Source organism: Amphiura filiformis, unplaced genomic scaffold (genome assembly GCF_039555335.1).
Source record: "Amphiura filiformis unplaced genomic scaffold, Afil_fr2py scaffold_37, whole genome shotgun sequence".
Taxonomy (NCBI): domain Eukaryota; kingdom Metazoa; phylum Echinodermata; class Ophiuroidea; order Amphilepidida; family Amphiuridae; genus Amphiura; species Amphiura filiformis.
The window spans coordinates 308,052-325,554 of record NW_027305501.1 but is presented as its reverse complement, the minus strand read 5'-3'; the positions used below and the strand labels follow the sequence as shown (position 1 = coordinate 325,554).

The window sequence follows — 17,503 nt, the reverse complement described above, 5'->3', positions numbered from 1 at the left end:
TATGTATAGATGCATTTTATAAAGGCAATAAAGAACATAGACACAAGAGATACCATACCTTGCTGTACGTACATACAGTGGAACCGCTTTTAACATGAAATTTATGGAGCCACAGGATTGAGTTTATGTTATCAACATTTTGTGTTATCAGGTACTTTTAACATACAAAAGCAAAGCCAGGGACTTCAAAATCACTGTTATAAGGTTTTTGTGTTAACAGATTTTGTGTTCCACTGTATTTTGTAATTTAGGTAAGATACTGACATTCCTATACTGATACTGAATTGACTATAAACATATTTATGATGATTGTCATCAAGCACAAGTCAGTTGTTGAGAAAGGAAAATCATTAAAAAAATTATGTTTCTATTATTTTTATTTTCCATGTAATTGAAAATCAAATAAAAAAGTTAAAAAACATGAATTTTGCAGAAAGATTTTGAGTGTGAATGTTTCAGACAGTCTATCAACAGCTTCATCCCCATTTTCTCCCAAAATATCAGTGGAAAACCCACATTGTTTTCACTGACCCTCTAAAATATTAGGACTGGAAGATGTTTTATTTTGTTATTTATGCGCCTGTCACACTACATCGAATAGGTCTTCCGTATAAGAAACGGATGGTATTTTAATAAATCCGTTGTTGTTCGTCAATGATCGCTTTTATGTTCTTTTTATGTCCTGCTATCATCCGCCAAATGCGTTTCATGTTAGGTGATGTGCGTTAAGTCCGTCGGCAAGTTTTGTGCATGCACAAAACTTGAACGGAGTGTACCGAATACACATGTTCGGTATTTATCCGATGTGTGTTCGTATGGTGCTGCATATTGCGGAGTTTGTTCGCTCTTCTTTCGTTCATGTTCGTTATTTGTTCGTTGCACTCGGCCCGTGTTCGTTGTAAATACGTTCCTGTGAGGCCTTCACTAGCGGATAGCATATTTTTGCATTCGGTGATGTACGCGACACAAACCGTCTTAGTGTCACACTACACCGGATCGGTCTTCCGTATAAGAAACGGATGGTATTTTAGCAAATCCGTTAGTGTTCGTCAATGTTCGTTTTATGTTCTTCATATGTCCTGCTATTATCCGCCAAATGCGTTTCGTGTTAGGTGATGTTTGTTTAGTCCGTCGACAATGCGTTTCAAGTTTTTCAAGCTTGCAGCGAAGTGTGCCGAATACACATGTTCGGAAGTTGTCCGATGTGTGTTCGTACTCTTCTGTATATATACCCTGGGTTTGTTCGTTATTCTTTCGTTTATATACCGCAGGTGTTTGCAAGGTTTCGCAGGCGCGTGCGGATGTAGGCCTATGGCTAACATGTGCATCGAACATGGGATGGGGGGGGACTGTGTGAAGGGTGAGTGATGAAAGATCATATTCCCCCAGTACTTTAGTGACTGACAAGTAGAAAAAAGGGGGAAAGGAGAGAAAAAAGAAAAGAAAGTGAGAAAAATTGAGAGAAGAGAAGAGAAAAAGTTAAATTGCACGTAATTTAGTAGGCATGTGCATGTAAGTAGTAATGAGGGATTGGCACTTTCTGAAGGGTAGAAATTCCTACCAGTTTTAGTGATTGACAAGAAAGAAAAAAGAAGAAAAAACATGGAAAAGGTTAAATTGTACGTTATTGAGTAGGCCCAGGATAGTAGTAAGCCTAAGTATAGGCCTGTGATTATTATAGGCAGTGCTTAAATGTGGTTCCTTGGCCCAAAAGCCTTTGAAAATTACTGCCGGCCCGTCGATATGTAGGGCCCGTGACATTTTGTCACCAAAGTCAGTATTTAAGACGGACTTAGGTCTATTACTGACTTTAACATATCAATCCATGCATGCTTTACCTGAAATTACGAGTCTGAAGTCTTATATCTAGTGTCAGTGTCAGTGGATCAGTTCGGGCCTTCTTTGTTTTTTTTGTTTAAGGCAATAATAGTGTAAAAATGATGCACCAAAAACAATTTTCCAAATTTTCCATTTTTAAAACTAAATTTTTACACAATAGGCCTAGGCCTAATAATGTAAATAGGCCCTAAAGTCCCCATGCAAATGGCTTCAAATGGACCTTCATTTTGAAAAATGGACAAGTCTTCCTGTTTGCTTCTGTGTTATTTTTAAAACAATTGTTTATATTATATAATGGCTTCAATTAGGCTTTCTTTCACCAATTTCGGCTGTTTCAAACTAAAATAGTACCCAATAATAGTGCTAAAATTGATCCAAAAAATGACAAATGGCTTCAACTGGGCCTTCATTGTCCAAAGGTTTCTCACCTCTATTGCCCCCGGACGCTGGTTGCCCTGATATATCAGGTTTGTAGCCCTTTTGTACTTATTCGCCAATATTTGACCATTTTCGTCAAAGTTTTCCCCCTTAAAAGTTGTCTTTACCCACTTTGTTCACCCTCTGAAAAAGTGCTTGCTACGTCACTGCCTCTAAGGGGTCAAAAACCCTCTCAAACACCCTCTCCTCCCCCACTTTTCTGATAGGGTGGACGTCCCTGTTGGTGCCACATGCGACTGATTCGCCGGTCATTTGTCGGACGTTGAACGATTGAATATAAAACGCTTGCAGATTATTAGCGGTCACAACGCACAGAGAGACGAACGGGAATCGGACCCCCAAATCCGGACCCCCCAAATCCGGTCATTTGTCGGACGTTGAACGATCGAATATAAGACGCCTGCAGGATTATTAGCGGCCACAACGCATAGAGAAACGAACGGGAATCGGACCCCCAAATCCGGTCATTTGTCGAACGTTGAACGATCGGATATAAGACGCCTGCAGGATTATTAGCGGCCACAACGCATAGAGAGACGAACGGGAATCGGACCCAAAATCCCACCGAATCTTCTGCCGGACTGGTGATTTTTCCACCGAATAAAATATTTTTGTATTCGGTGATGTACGTTGATCCAGTCCGTCGTAGTGTGACAGACCTATTAACTTATTTTAAAGCCAAGTGAGTTAACCTAATTGAAGCCATTTGGTGGACCATTTTGACACTATTATCGTGTAAAATTTGAGTTTGAAAGAGCGTATTGCTTACACGACGCAGGGGGTGTCTGAGGGTGATGTGCTCCCTCAGAAGTGAGAAACGTTTGCAAAATGTAGACCTAATTGAAGCCATTTGGTGGACCATTTTGACACTATTTATCGTGTCATAGTAAAATTTGAGTTTGAAAGAGCAGAAAATGTGTGAAATGACCATGACGGCTCATATCCCCTTCATTTTCGTGGACAAGTTTTCAATAATATTATGGTATAAATTCAATTGCTTACGCGACGCAGGGGGGATGTCTGAGGGGATGTGCCCCCTCAAAAGTGAGAAACTTTTGCAAAATGTAGACCTAATTGAAGCCATTTGGTGGACCATTTTGACCATGACGGCTCATTTCCCATTCGTGGACAAGTTTTCAATATTATCATGATTATTGTATAAATTCAATTGCTTTAGGCCTAAACATAAAGTTCCGGGTATCCAAAGCATAAAGAAAAGAGTAACCTCTTTATACATACGCAGGGGGTGTCTGAGGGGGATGTTCCCCCCTGAGAAGTTGGACAATTTTGCAAAATGAAGGACCAATTGAAGCCATTTGGTGGACAATTTTGACACTATTTTTGTGTAGAATTTTAGTTAGATAAAGTTCGGAAATGTGTGAAAATGAAGGCCCAATCGAAGCCATTCGTGGACCATTATTCTCTATTACTGTAGGCCTAATCATTAAGTTATTACTTAAAATAATATAGGCCTAAAGTGTACAGGTGCCGGGTGTTCGAAACAAAAGCGAAAACGGCCAGTTGTTTACGCATACGTACGGGTGTCTGAGGGGGGAAATTTTGCAAAATGAAGGTCCACTTGAAGCCATTTGTTGCATCATTTTTACACCATTTATATAATTGCTTTAAACAAAAAAAGTTGCACTGGTCCACCATCATGCTGACACTTAGGTCACATGTCACCAAAGTCAGTATTAACCCGGAGTCAATGCTGACATCAATTCATGCATGCTTTAGTAGGCCTAATTGTGTGTCTCAAGTCTTACAAAGTGCCTAAAATAATCACAGGCGTAGGCCTAGGCCTATCCTATGCTTATTAAGCCTTCGATCGACCCCACTGTGCAGTTTTTAGGCACGGGTCTACTCAATTATGCGTAATTTAACCCTTCTCTTCTCTTTTTCTCGCTTTTCTCTTCCCTTTTCTCTTTCTCTCCTTTCCCTTTTCCTGTTTTTACGGGGGGGCGCGCCCCATTTTTCCTAGTTTTGCTATTTTTACGGGGCGCGCCCCTCCGCCCCCTCCCTCTGGATCCGCACCTGGTACTTAGCCCATGATCTTGCAATGAGACTGTACTCAGTGTATGGACAGTGTAGCTTTGTCTAATCATTTTACTATTTAATTCTGACCATTGTGATTAAAACAGGCTTTCTTTCAGATTGGTGAGCTATTGTGTACCAAGTGATAAGACCGGGCACGTGTAATAAAAATACACTGGATAATGCCTGACAGCCTATTTACGGGCAAAAGGTGGGCCAAATAAATCTTAGTTGATTCTTGAACACAATTTAAGCAGGAACCTTGAGGCAGAATTTGAATACATATTATCCTGTAACGTTTACTTAGCCTAACAGTCAATGAACGTTCATTGTTAGCATAGCTTTGGGTATCCTATGTTTATGAAAAATGAAAAAAAGTGTTTACAAATGAATAACATCTGTTATACATATATACATCTACTTGCTAATACACTGAAAGTCTAATAGAAATGAAGGATAATGAACAATTACAGAACATTTATTGTTGATTAAAGTAGCTATGGGTATACAATGTTTACAAAATAAGATCGTTAATGTTTTGTACATGAAGTTAACGTCTTTGCTACATAGCTAGTTGTTAATACATCGAAAATGTGACTATAGAGATCTACAATTGGATGACATTCAAAATTATTTAGTATTGAAGAATTTCAACAAAATCAAGAACTTTCATTTGTTGACATACTAGCAATATTGTTAACAATAATCTAGTTTATATTAAAACCGGGTCGACCCGGTTTTATTCAGAGGATAATGTGATCAGTGAAAACACACATTTAAATAGGAATCTATTCTTTATGCAAATCACACATTATTGCTGTAAGTAAGTTGATGAAGTGTGGAATTGGACTCTTTCTGAACCGCTCAGTTCTACAAGGTAAACGAGTGATGGAATTTGAATTGCGCAATTCTCTGCCATGCATAGAACGCCTTGTAGGGGGAATGAGATTGCTCGTACGATCACATTTTGGCAGAGACTGAGCAAATTTCACACTGTAATTTTTCTCTCTCTCATGACAAACTACCGTGGTATTTCGCTTATGTCCATTGCCGCAAAAGTGTACAACAAGATCCTTCTGAACAGGATCCGACCCCACATTGATCTTTTACTGAGAAGCAACCAGGCTGGCTTTAGATCGGGTCGCAGCTGTGCTCAGCAAATACACATTTTGAGGCGGATCATGGAAGGCTTCAAGGAGTACCAACTTCCCTTAACAGTCACTTTTGTGGACTTCAAAAAAGCCTTCGACTCCATCAACAGGTCCGTCATGTTTTCAGTGCTGCGGCATTATGGAATACTAAAGGTTGTGGTCAATGCCATCCAGGTGCTCTACAAAGACTCCAATAGTGCCGTTATGGTAGATGGCAGTATCTCAGAGCCTTTCCAAGTAACAACTGGAGTGCTTCAGGGTGATGTGTTGGCACAATTCCTGTTCATTATCCTGGTAGACTACCTTCTGATGAAATCAACTTCTGGAATTGACTCTGGAATTGTTACCTACCCACGTCGGTCAAGCAGGTATCCTGCCAAGATGCTAAATGACCTGGATTTTGCTGATGATATTGCCCTGCTGGAATCTTCCATAGACCGGGCCCAGTCGCAGCTTACTAGGACTGCAACTGCAGCAGCAGATCTAGGCCTTGTCATCAGCGCACCTAAGACAGAATATATGACTGCAAACTGTAACGCCCAACCAGTACTTGAAGTCTATGGTAGTACCATCAACCATGTCACAGACTTCAAGTATTTGGGTTCCAAGATGGGCTCTAGTGTTGGAGACCTAAAAAGAAGAAAAGCACTAGCCTGGGCTGCTTTCTGGAAACTGGAACGCCTTTGGAGAAGCCCGTCCCTGCAAATCGAAACAAAAATCAAGCTGTTTCAGACAACGTGTGTTACTGTCTTTCTGTACGGGTGCGAGTCATGGGTAATTACAAGGACATGGAAAACAAGATAAATGCATTTGCAACATCTTGCTACAGAGTCATGTTAAACATCAAGCGTGTGGATCGGCTTCCAAATGAAACCATCTACAACCTGACCAACACCACTCCACTGGTTGCCAGAGTCAAGATTCATCAACTCAAATTTCTCGGCCATACACTGCGTCTTGAAGATGGCCAGCCTGTGAAAGAATATGCACTTTATATACCACCACATGGGAAGAGGAAACCGGGACGGCCGCGCACACTGTACTTACAGTATGTCCAGCACCTCCTGGGAGATACTGAAGGGAAACAAAATTGTTTCGCTTGCCCAAGATCGCATTAGTTGGAGAAAGCTTGTAGTCGCCTGCTCCGCAGCCGACTGATGATGATGATGATGATGATGATTTTCCTACGGTCAGAAAGAGTCTGAATAACGAACAAAAAGCGGGCGATTTTACTAATGCGCGCTGGGGCTTTGAGACAAACTATTAAATTAAGATGAAATTAGCACTCCGACTACAGATCAGCGTGATCATCGATTGATATTTGAATCCGTGGAAAAGTTCGAAAATGAGGGAGTTTCGTACAATTTTTATATTTCAAGAACGGCGTGGTCAATTGTCAAAATTCAAAAAGTATGTTAAAGCGGATTTGTTCTTCAACCACAAAATACTCAAATACAGTTCTTTCAGGGACACCCTGTATTATTTAAGGCCATCCGTTTCGAGACACCACCCCCATAGTCTGGACATGATCTGGATAGCAAGTTCAAGTTTTAAATCATCATTCATGGTGAGATTTGTCGTGGCGATATCTACTGTGAAAGTAAATACTATATAGGTATTTACTCTCACAGCGGAAAGTAAATTAGTTAGATAGTTCAAGTGCCATCATGATCTGGGAAATTTTCGCCGCACCAATAATTTTGTATTAATCGAGCAAAATGAATGGGTATGGTTGTCATGATACAATAATTATTATCGGTTTACACTAAATGAATCTTTTAAGATTCTTTTTAAAATTATTTGTATAATGTTCAAAAAGAGGTGCTTATATCATACAATATTGTAACGAAAGTTTGATTTGTAATGATGATCATAAGGGACGCACCATTAGATTCTCAGGGGGGGGCATGGGAGTTTGGGTCAGGTAGAATTTATTTTTTTCGCCGCCGAAGGCGGCGGAATTTTTTTTTTTTTTTCGCTTCCAAGAGCTCCAATTTTTTTTCAATTTTAATGTACATTTTATACAAAGTTGGGTGGGGAAATTTTTTTTTACTCATCAGTGAGGCAAAATTTTTTTTTTTCGTCTCACTAGTGGGCAAAGTTTTTTTTTTTTTCTCACTAGTGGGCAAAGTTTTTTTTTTCAAAAAACTCCCATGCCCCCCCTGGAAATCTAATGGTGCGCCCCTAATCAAAATCATTTTGAGGTGAAAGGGGTTCCATGCACTTTAATCACCCTTAACGTTTTTGTTTGTTTGTTTTCACGGTAAGAAATTTACCAAGTCATTTAGAAGTAATTGTTCACTAACACGTGGATTTATAACAAACGTTTCTACAATATAATTAGACTATCATTGCTAATGGAGAAAACGAATGCTCTGCGTGCTAGCCATGCGCTTCAACGGAAAAAGTTGAAGTTTTGAAATTTTTCTCAAAATATCAAGGGCTATCTTAAAAACTACTGGACCAATACTTGTTTGTACTCATTTTAATGCATTTTTCATGCTTATCCCAAATATGGTCATGACAATTTACATTACTGAAATTTTTGAATTTTTAAAAATTTTTGAAACTTGTCGTCTGCAGTCGACACCCGCGTGAAGAGAGTTAAGATTGGTTTGGTTTTGTTTGGTTTGGTTTTGTTTGTTTCCATAAGAATTGAACGGAAATGGCAAAAGGTTAGCACAAACGATTCTGCACAGGATTAATCATTAAACAACGTTTTTTTTTTTTTTTTTTTTTTTTTTTAAAGAGTTCTAGAGGACAAAAATGTCTTTAAGATCACTTGATCACGAGTGAACAAGGAATAGTGTTAGATTCCGAAAGCTCTCTAGCTTTGAGTAAATGTTTTTAAAACGTTCTTCATCATCACTTGAACTATTTGTGGAACCTTTATTTGTGAGAGTGTCAGGGCCGTGACACTCGTTCAATCCCTGTATAAAAATTGAAGTCACACATCAGCAGTTTGAGTGACGGTTACTAGGGAGTTTGGTACCATTACTAGGGAGTTTGGTACCATCGGTATGTTGATTGACAGTTTTGGGTAGTTTGGTACCCTAGATTATGTTGATTGACAGTTTTTGGGTAGTTTGGTACCCTAAATTTTTCCAAGATGGCGCACATCGACTGCCAATTATTCGGACCCTTTCCAGCAAAAATACAGCTTATTTAGCCAGTCTCGTCATGGGGTCATCGAAGAGAATATTTCCTAGCATATTGAGCTAACTCCTCAGCTATTTGGTTTTTCACGATATGATAGTAATGGAAAGATTCGACCAAATGTTCGCCGTTTTTTCGCCATTTCATTTTTTTTGAAACGATGACGTGAACATGCATCACCTCTTCCGCAGGTGATACACTCCTACACGTACAGGGGTACTATGCCATCACATGCATTATCGCGCATAGGCTGAATGACTGACTTCATTTGCGCAAACGAGTGGCTTATCCTATAGTATATTAGTACTCGAGAATCCTTGAGAGTGTGTGCAACAGCTGATGACGCCACCTACGGACGCCGCATGAGTTGAGGAGAAAGAGTTCCCGGTGAGTGACATAATTTACAATTACCTACAACTTATGAATCTTCATCCGTGACATTTAGATATCATTTTTTTAAAAGCTTAATTTCTACAGTCTTTAAAATAGCGATAATCATATATACAACTCTTACATACATAATTCGCCCATGAGGACGAAGGTCCGTGTTTATATAGTGGAATATTGTGATTACAACAAGATGCTTTGGCTGCTGATTTTGGCGTTAATTGCGCAAAGGTAGGTTGAAATTTATTTGTTACTAAACCTGATTAAAATCGCGTGGAATGTATTAACAGACAGCCCTACCTGGCATTTTTCACACATGCATGAAAGAAAAATATATATTTTTAGTTACACTTAAAAGTAGCCAGAAATATCACAATTATGATCTAATTAAATAAAGTGAAATGGTTTCATATTTTCCTCATTAATTTTATATTTTATAATTTGATATTGGCAAGAATTGTATCCTGTTCAGAAATCTCACTTAAATGATAGTAAGAGAAAAAAACGTTGCATTTCCTCGCAGTTCTTTGTGGAAGAGATGGTCGGATATTTTTCTTAAATATTATTTTCGGAGATAATAGCCAAAACATGTATATGCCTAATTAGCTTAAAGGCATATAACTCGGACAACATCATATCATTGGAAATCTAATATTATGAGGATAATGAAAATTACTCTCTATTTGAGAAAATAAGTCGTTAAAATTGATTTTCCACAAAAACAAACTGTAAGCGGTGAGTTCCTTCGAACGAGACAGATTTGACCTAGAAACTACAGTGATGTCATGATGAACATGGCCAGCTTTGAGAGAATGGACTGCCAACAATGTCAATGCACAGAACGTATACTGTTGTTTTTTATCAGAAAAATAAACTCTGAATCAAGTAGGCCTATATGGATAAAAGCAGGCCGCTTCTTTATTATATATTAGTAAAATGTGATATTAAAATTCATATGTATATCAACTTGATGAGAAATACTTGGACTAAAATATAAAAAAATATTTTAGATCAATTTCACCGTATGATCAGAATTTGAGCACGACATACCATTATACACAAACGTGCTAGAAAAAGATTGTATTTATTATGCAAATAACCAATTTCCATGGTCCACAGAACTGTGTGCATCTCTATCGGGAACTAATCGTTTGTGGCCTTCCTAATTTTGCGCGTTGAAGGTCACGATTTACATAGATCAATGAACATCAAAAGAGTTCTCCGTGTTTGGAAACATATATAGTCTCCTTCGCAGCCAGTTTGGTTACGCGTAACCAAACTGGCTGCGAAGGAGATTACTATTCATATAATGACTTTTGTTGTTTTGGAAAATACACTACAATAATGTTTTTAAAATGTTTTTGAAATGTTATTGTAAAATATTTTTTGCAAACATTTTTGGCCAAATAGATTAGAATATCATGCAGGGGCTATTTTAACGTGCCTCCTGGCACGATCGTGCAGTGAGATTAAAAAATCCGTGCAGTGAGAATTAATAATTCGTGCTTAAAATATATCTATGCCATTTATGTTTCAACCGGTCAAATGACCTGGAAATGAAGTTCTTCCGCGAAGTAAGATCGAGTCGCAAATCCAGTATGTAAGAAATATAAAAATGATATTTAGTAGTTTTCTTTTCAGTAAACAATACTTTTCTTTATTCAACCTTACACCAAAACTTGACTTACAACGTCTCTGGTATAGTCTGTATAATTTCCGGCGACGCCGACAGTTGCTTCGCTTAATCTCCTTGCTTTTTTTCGGCATAGCTCTGCAGATTAGTAACAATCCAGAGGATGATTTAAGGAAGCCCCATCATGCACTGTAAAAGTGTTATCACTAGAGTTTCAACTGCCACTTTACTTTTCAAATCCCATTTAATTCTGTGCAAAAGATGTTGTTTTAGAATTGTGTGTGTGTGACATTATTACTTGGTCGATTTTAGAACAAAAGTGATGTATGCATAAAGGATAAGTCACACCTTCTGTAGATAACATAAAATGTGAAATCGACCAGCATTTTGAATGTGTTTATATTGTAAATATATCTGTCCAAATTCAAATTTAACCATGCACGTCTATGCAGTGGGCGAGCAGTGGTGTCATGTTCACTCACACAGTTACGCTAGCCGCAAAGTTAACCCAGTGGAGTGTTCAGTGGGTAGTACTTAAATCATCCTCTGGTGACAACCGAGCCCAAGGTGATAAAGCAACATAATTAGCGCATACTCTCATTATGGGTTAATGTTTAGGAAAAACCCGTTAGCCAAATTAACAACTAAGATGGCCACCATTTATCAAGATGGCCGCCACTAAATGATAAATATTAATGTCACAAGGGATCAAATGCAAGCACCACAATGTGCAGTTACCTCCCTTTGAATCGTTTATTAGGAAAACACATTAGCCAATTCAAAATCTAAGATGGTCGTCATTTTTAAGATTACCGCCCTAAATTACAAATATCAATGTTACAAAGGATTGAAAGGTCAAAGAGGAAAATCTTATTATAAAGCTACATGATTTTGAACTTAGTAACGTTTTTTCCAATAAATATAATACGAAGTAATACGCATCATTTATTGAGCGCTTTTTCATGAACAAAGCGCTTTACTACACAAATAATACATAAAATAAAAAAAATATCATTACATGTCAAGAGAAAAAAACCCATCAATTTAGAAATACAATAATAAAAGTTTAAAATTACATAGCGAGACCAGCTCATTACTTTAAAGACTAGGAAAGCATGCAAACATTAAAACAGCTTAAAATGAAATGTAGCTAGGCATGACAGGTGGGTCTAATATGATATGAAAAATATAATTACGGTAAAAGCAAGATACAGAGAATAATTAGATAAACTACATAGCGAGACCAACACATTTGTTTAAAGAGCATCAGCAATCAAAATGCAATATTTTAAAACAATATATCAAAATTAAATGAACAATTTATGTTATTATTTTGGAAATATGTGCATATTTAAGCATATCAAGCGGCAAGTTCGCGTAAAAGTTGGTAACCAAATTATTTTGGTTAATTCGGATATGCTGAATTCAAAAAGTTTGTCTGTTAGAACCCCGTGAACCTGCAAAAGGCCCACAAACCCCTACATGATCATATGTGACCCGGCAGCACAAATGAGCCGTAAATTCCCTAAATTGTATTCTGAGTTACGGTGTAAAATGTGTACGAAGGTCATATTCATCGGTAACTTAAGCTGGCCCGACATCCGTCTCATTTCGATAGTCAAAAACTAATCAATAATCCTATTGTTGAAGTGGATAATAAGCTTCTACCTTAGATGGCTATAGAACTTTTAATAGCTCTGGTCTTTGTTTGCTTATATTGCTAAATCCTGTTCAAGTGGTGGGTTACCAGGCATTGTATTTTGTACAGGTATGCATAACCAACAATTAACAATGAGAGAACTTTCTTAAACCTCGTTGACTTGGAGATGATTTGAAATGACCGCCAATTATGACTGTTTGATATTTATTTGCAACAATGTGGAAAAAGAGACACATGTAAAAACGTAAAAAGCTATAATTTTGTTGAAGGAGCAAAGTTTAATAAACCATAACCCCGCTTCTGGATATCGTTTGAAGTCAAATGATATACCATTTTTAAGTTTATGACATTTATTTTTAAACACGAAATAAAACAAAATTGACCGGGGGAGGAATTTACGGCTCATTCGCCGTGGACGGTCACATATAGGGGGCAAAAATTCAACATGTCAAATTATTCGTCTGGGTCTAACGTGTGCAACAGCTGATGACGGCACCTATGGTGAGTTCAGGTGAAAATAAGCGCTCCTGGTGAATGACATAAATGTTCATCCATAACATTTAAATATCATATTTAAATGTCTTGGATGAACAGCCTTAAAAATAGCGATGCTACTCATACACTCACAATTCGCCTATGATGTTGAAGGCCTGTGTGTAGCCCCCCTCCCCCATATAGTGGAATAATTATTGGGATTACAACAAAATGCTTTGGCTGCTGATTTTGGCAATAATTGTCCAAAGGTAGGTTGAATTTTTTTTACTGAAAAAATAAACGTCGCGTGTAATGTATTACTACAAGCCTACCATTGCATTTTTCACACATGCACGAAAGAAAACGGTACTTAAAAAGTAGCTGGAAGTATCACAATTATGATAATTGATGAAATGAAATAAAATGGTTTAACATTTCGCTCATTATTTTCATATTTTGTGATTTGATATTGGCAAGAAAACTATATCTGTTCAGAAATTTCACTTGAATGATACATGTAGTAAGAATAAATCATGTTGCATTTCCTCGAAGTTCTCTGTGGAAGAGAGGGTCGGATATGTTTCTTAAATATTATTTTCGGAGATAATAGACAAAAACATGTATATACCCAATTAGCTTAATAAAAATGGCTATTATGTGTGAGTTTGGATATTTCTCTATTGTATCACTTCAATTAGTTTAAAAATTCTGAAATAAAAAACAAAAACATCTTTTCTTGTAATTTCACAAAATTAGGATCGTTATTCTTTTGTACAGTAAAAACTCGTTTCTTCAGATTTTCAAGATCGGATCACAAAGGATAGAAACAAAGATATCGATAATCATGTCAGTCAAGAGCTCAGGCAGGATAATTGGAAACCACGTGACCAAAACCAAAACTAAAACTCTATATTTGAAATGAGGGACTGATCATGAAGCTACTAGCTTTATTCACTGATACATGACTATTGAGTATTACACTGTACCTTATACTCTACCAAGGTCGATGTGCTTGGTAGGAGGACCAGTGAATTTGCAAAAAAAATTAGCTCAGAAAGAAAGATTCTAAAATTATTTTACATTAGTAATACAAAATCAAATGAGCTATTAGAAACGACACTGTAAAAAGGAGAATGCAAGCAGATAAAGTTTGTATTATGTTTGTTTCCTTTATTTTATTTTGTCTTAAAAACCCACAATGAGGGCACAAATGCAAAAAAATTTTAGCTCAGAAAGAAAGATCCTAAAAATTAGTAATACAAAATCAACACAAAACGTTTGTTGTTTCCACACACCAATTTTGGTATTTCTATTTGTTGTGACCACTTCGTCATTTTTTCATTGGCAATATTTTTTGTTTTGTTCATAAACTGTCTAATGTTGGAACAAGTTAGAAACAACTCCAATTGGCCGGTACAAATCTGGCCAGAACCCGAGGACGGTCTTAAAAGGATATCACATAAAACAACCCGCGATATCCTTTTTGAAGGGCGCCCGCTACAGCGGCGTCCCTATATTGGATTGACTTTGCAAAATGCTTTAAGTTTCAAAAGTATGTGCTTAGAATAAATAAGACAACTAACTTGGTTTGGATTTTGATTGTATTACTGTTTACTAATATGCATTGAATGCAAGTAAAATACAGCATAGGTAATGCACGTAATATACAGCGGGAATTAATGCTTGAAATACGAAATTAAGAAAAATACCTTTCAGGTCTTCTAAAAACACTTTTCGATAGATAGCGCTATTTCGAACGCTACTTTGTCGATCAAGAAACCAGGAATTCTATCAATAAACATGGTTTCTTATTTTTTTTAAAAAGAGGGATGGTCTCTTATCCCTGGAAAATCTAGCGCGGTATTTGCATTTGTTGTAGGCCTTAGTGTTATTTAAAACATTTACCTAAGTGTTATTTAAAACATTTAACTTTAAAAAAATCCTTAAAGTCCCGTGCGTATAGGCTTGTCATCTTTGTTTGAAATACAAATCTATTGGGTTAATAAACACCCAATACACAATGACTTTTGTGTCGTTAAACATGTTAAACAAGTTCAAATGCTCTGATATCGCGGCGACTTTCCGTTAAATTAATAACCAGGCATGCAATATTGTCAGGTATTACAACCTACAGTTATATCATAATTATGTCCACTTGGATAACAATCCTTTAGAATTAAATATGCAAAGCTATATACATGTATTCTAAATAAAATAATTCTGCTCCCCCCCCCCCCCCCCCCACATGATTTCCTAACAATCGTAACCGAAATGGTAACCTGATCTTTATTCCTTTTTATTTGAAACCAACCCTCTTTCATCCCATGCAGTACGATTTGATACCTCTCTCAATGCAATAAATATGCTTTACATTTCCTAATCTTTCTTTGCTTACTATGCTAATGTTACCTTGTTTTAAGGGGGTACTACACCCCTGGCCAATTTTGTGCCTAATTTTGCATTTTTCTCAAAAATTATAGCATATTGGTGACAAGTAAGATATGTATATTATAAGGGCAAGGACTACAACTTCTGTACTGAAAATTCAGCAACTCAAAAGTAAGTAGTTATTGATTTATTGATTAAATATTGGTTTCCCCTCATTTTTGACTGTAACTCCACAAATGTTGTCTGTGCTGAAATAAAATTTCCAGTGCAGTAGTTTTAGTCCTTGCCCCTATAATATAACTATCTTACTTGTCCCCAATACGCTATGATTTTTGAGAAAAATGCAAAAATAGGTACAAAATTGGGCAGGGGTGTAGTACCCCCTTAAACAAAACAATTTTATCTAAACGGACATTCCAGCCTTAGGTGGCACTTCAATATGAATAGATAGGTGTAGGGCTGGGCAGTAAGGGGCATCCGGTGAGAGCAAAACATTGGGGTCATTGCAAGGGTGAGAGCATGATTTTTGGCATTCGGTGAGAGCAAAATGTACAAAATATGGGGTCCTTGGTTGAGAGAGGGACCGTTTGGATCTAAATTAGGGGGTGGGACATTGGGTGAGAATAATTATGACTTTTTTTATAAAATGGGGTCTTTGGGTGAGAGCCAAAAGAAGCCTCGAAAATGGCTTTGTTATTTCAAAAGAATTAACAAAGAATTTGCACAATAAATTCCACTATTTGTGGCGTATTTTCAGATTTTCCCCTTGGAAAAACGTTGTCTATCAATGCCCTCGGAAAAAAATTTCTGGTGCCACATGCACTGTCAACAACTACGAGGAGAAGCCATCGTTTGTTGATAAACTAAAGAATATACGTACACTTTTATTTCCCAATGTTATATACTTTTCTATTAGGTCTATTGTGGCTTCAAATATAACGGCAACAATACAAGAACTTTTAACAGGCTACGATCATAGAATCAGACCTGATAATGAAGGTAATGTTTTACTTTAATATTTTGCAACCCTTTAACAGTTCCGCAGAGTTTCCTTTTCTGGAAACATTTCAATTCTGGAAGTATTTCCCATAAGGCATTGGAGCAATATCAGGGTAGTCCTATTTGTGGTATAGGCTTTTACGACGGGAATTCATAACAATTAGTGGGTTTTTAGCGGGTTCGCCGTCGGACAAGTAGTCCTACTTTAACATGTTTAAAGAACTTATTTTGGGTGCCATCTTGGATTTGAGAAAAAATCGAGGTGGCCCGTGGGCTTTTTTATCCTATTACCTCATGCAACATATGTCAAGTGTGGTTCTGGTAGGGAAAAGTGTTAGTTTTCCCTGGGATGGACTTGCCTTAGAGGAAGATGAATACTCTATAAATCAGGGCATAAGCCTTTATGAAAATATATAGGGAGGCTATATTTTTAAAATAATTTTCTACCCTTTCGACAGCATTACAATTCTGTAGCACTCGGCAAACATTAGAAATTAGTGCCATTTTTATGTTCTTGTTTCTGAAACACGCAATCATGCAAATATATCTGGTTTTTATTTCAGGCCCGCCAACAACTGTGTCTCTTATTGTTTTTATGGAAAGTATTGGCCCACTTGAGGAACGCACTATGGTAAGAAGAATAACGTAGTTTATAGACCATTCCTATAATTGTGTTTTCCTGCCGTTGATTTTGATATATGATTTGTCTATTTGAAACATCTCTCCTAAACATGCTAAATGGAGCCCTTTTGGTTGCGTGGTCCCTATAATGTTTCCATAAAAATTAGCGCATAAGATGGACTTTGATTAGTCCAAGTCATTTGGGTACTTATTTGAATATTTTTGTACACGGGGGGAATCTGTCAGGACTGGGGTGTATAATCATGATAATATAGTAAAATAATGGTTAACTGTAGCACTACTCACAGTACGCTTCGACTATATTTATAAATACGTATTTATAAATACGCATGTGACCCATGGGCACGACATAACCAAGACCAGCAAGCGTGACCAGATCCTCATGCCATTGACCACTATACAGAAAAGCATAGGAACTCTTTCATGTCTTTATTTAAGTATTAATTGGCTAGCAAAATTATTCCGAATTTGTAATATGTTATCAAAAAACAATATTTTGAAAGTATTTGCTGACGGAAAAAAATATTTATCGACGGAAACGTTTACAAAGTTGAACAAAATAGACAATTTTGCTGCACAGTAGCCAATCTCGTGTTGTTTACCGCCTTTGCATTCAAATGTAGAAAGGTGTAGAAGGTCACTTCGAGGCTAACTATCTACAAGCCGTTATGGCAGCGCGGAGGTGGTCACGTGCGTATTTAT

The 17,503-nt window shown here is 37.2% G+C and overlaps 1 protein-coding gene across 3 annotated transcripts in view; it reads left to right on the top strand.

Moving 5' to 3' along the window:
• Positions 1 to 9,087: 9,087 nt before the first annotated feature.
• LOC140144012 (glycine receptor subunit alpha-2-like) overlaps positions 9,088 to 17,503 on the top strand; it is a 41,215-nt gene continuing 32,799 nt past the window's right edge. For all 3 annotated transcript variants that reach the window (XM_072165840.1, XM_072165839.1, XM_072165838.1), the window contains exons 1-3: positions 9,088 to 9,236; positions 16,077 to 16,159; positions 16,723 to 16,790. In XM_072165840.1, coding sequence (XP_072021941.1) covers positions 9,148 to 9,236; positions 16,077 to 16,159; positions 16,723 to 16,790 — 240 coding nt within the window. In that variant the 5' untranslated portion in view covers positions 9,088 to 9,147. The remainder of the gene's footprint in view (positions 9,237 to 16,076; positions 16,160 to 16,722; positions 16,791 to 17,503) is intronic.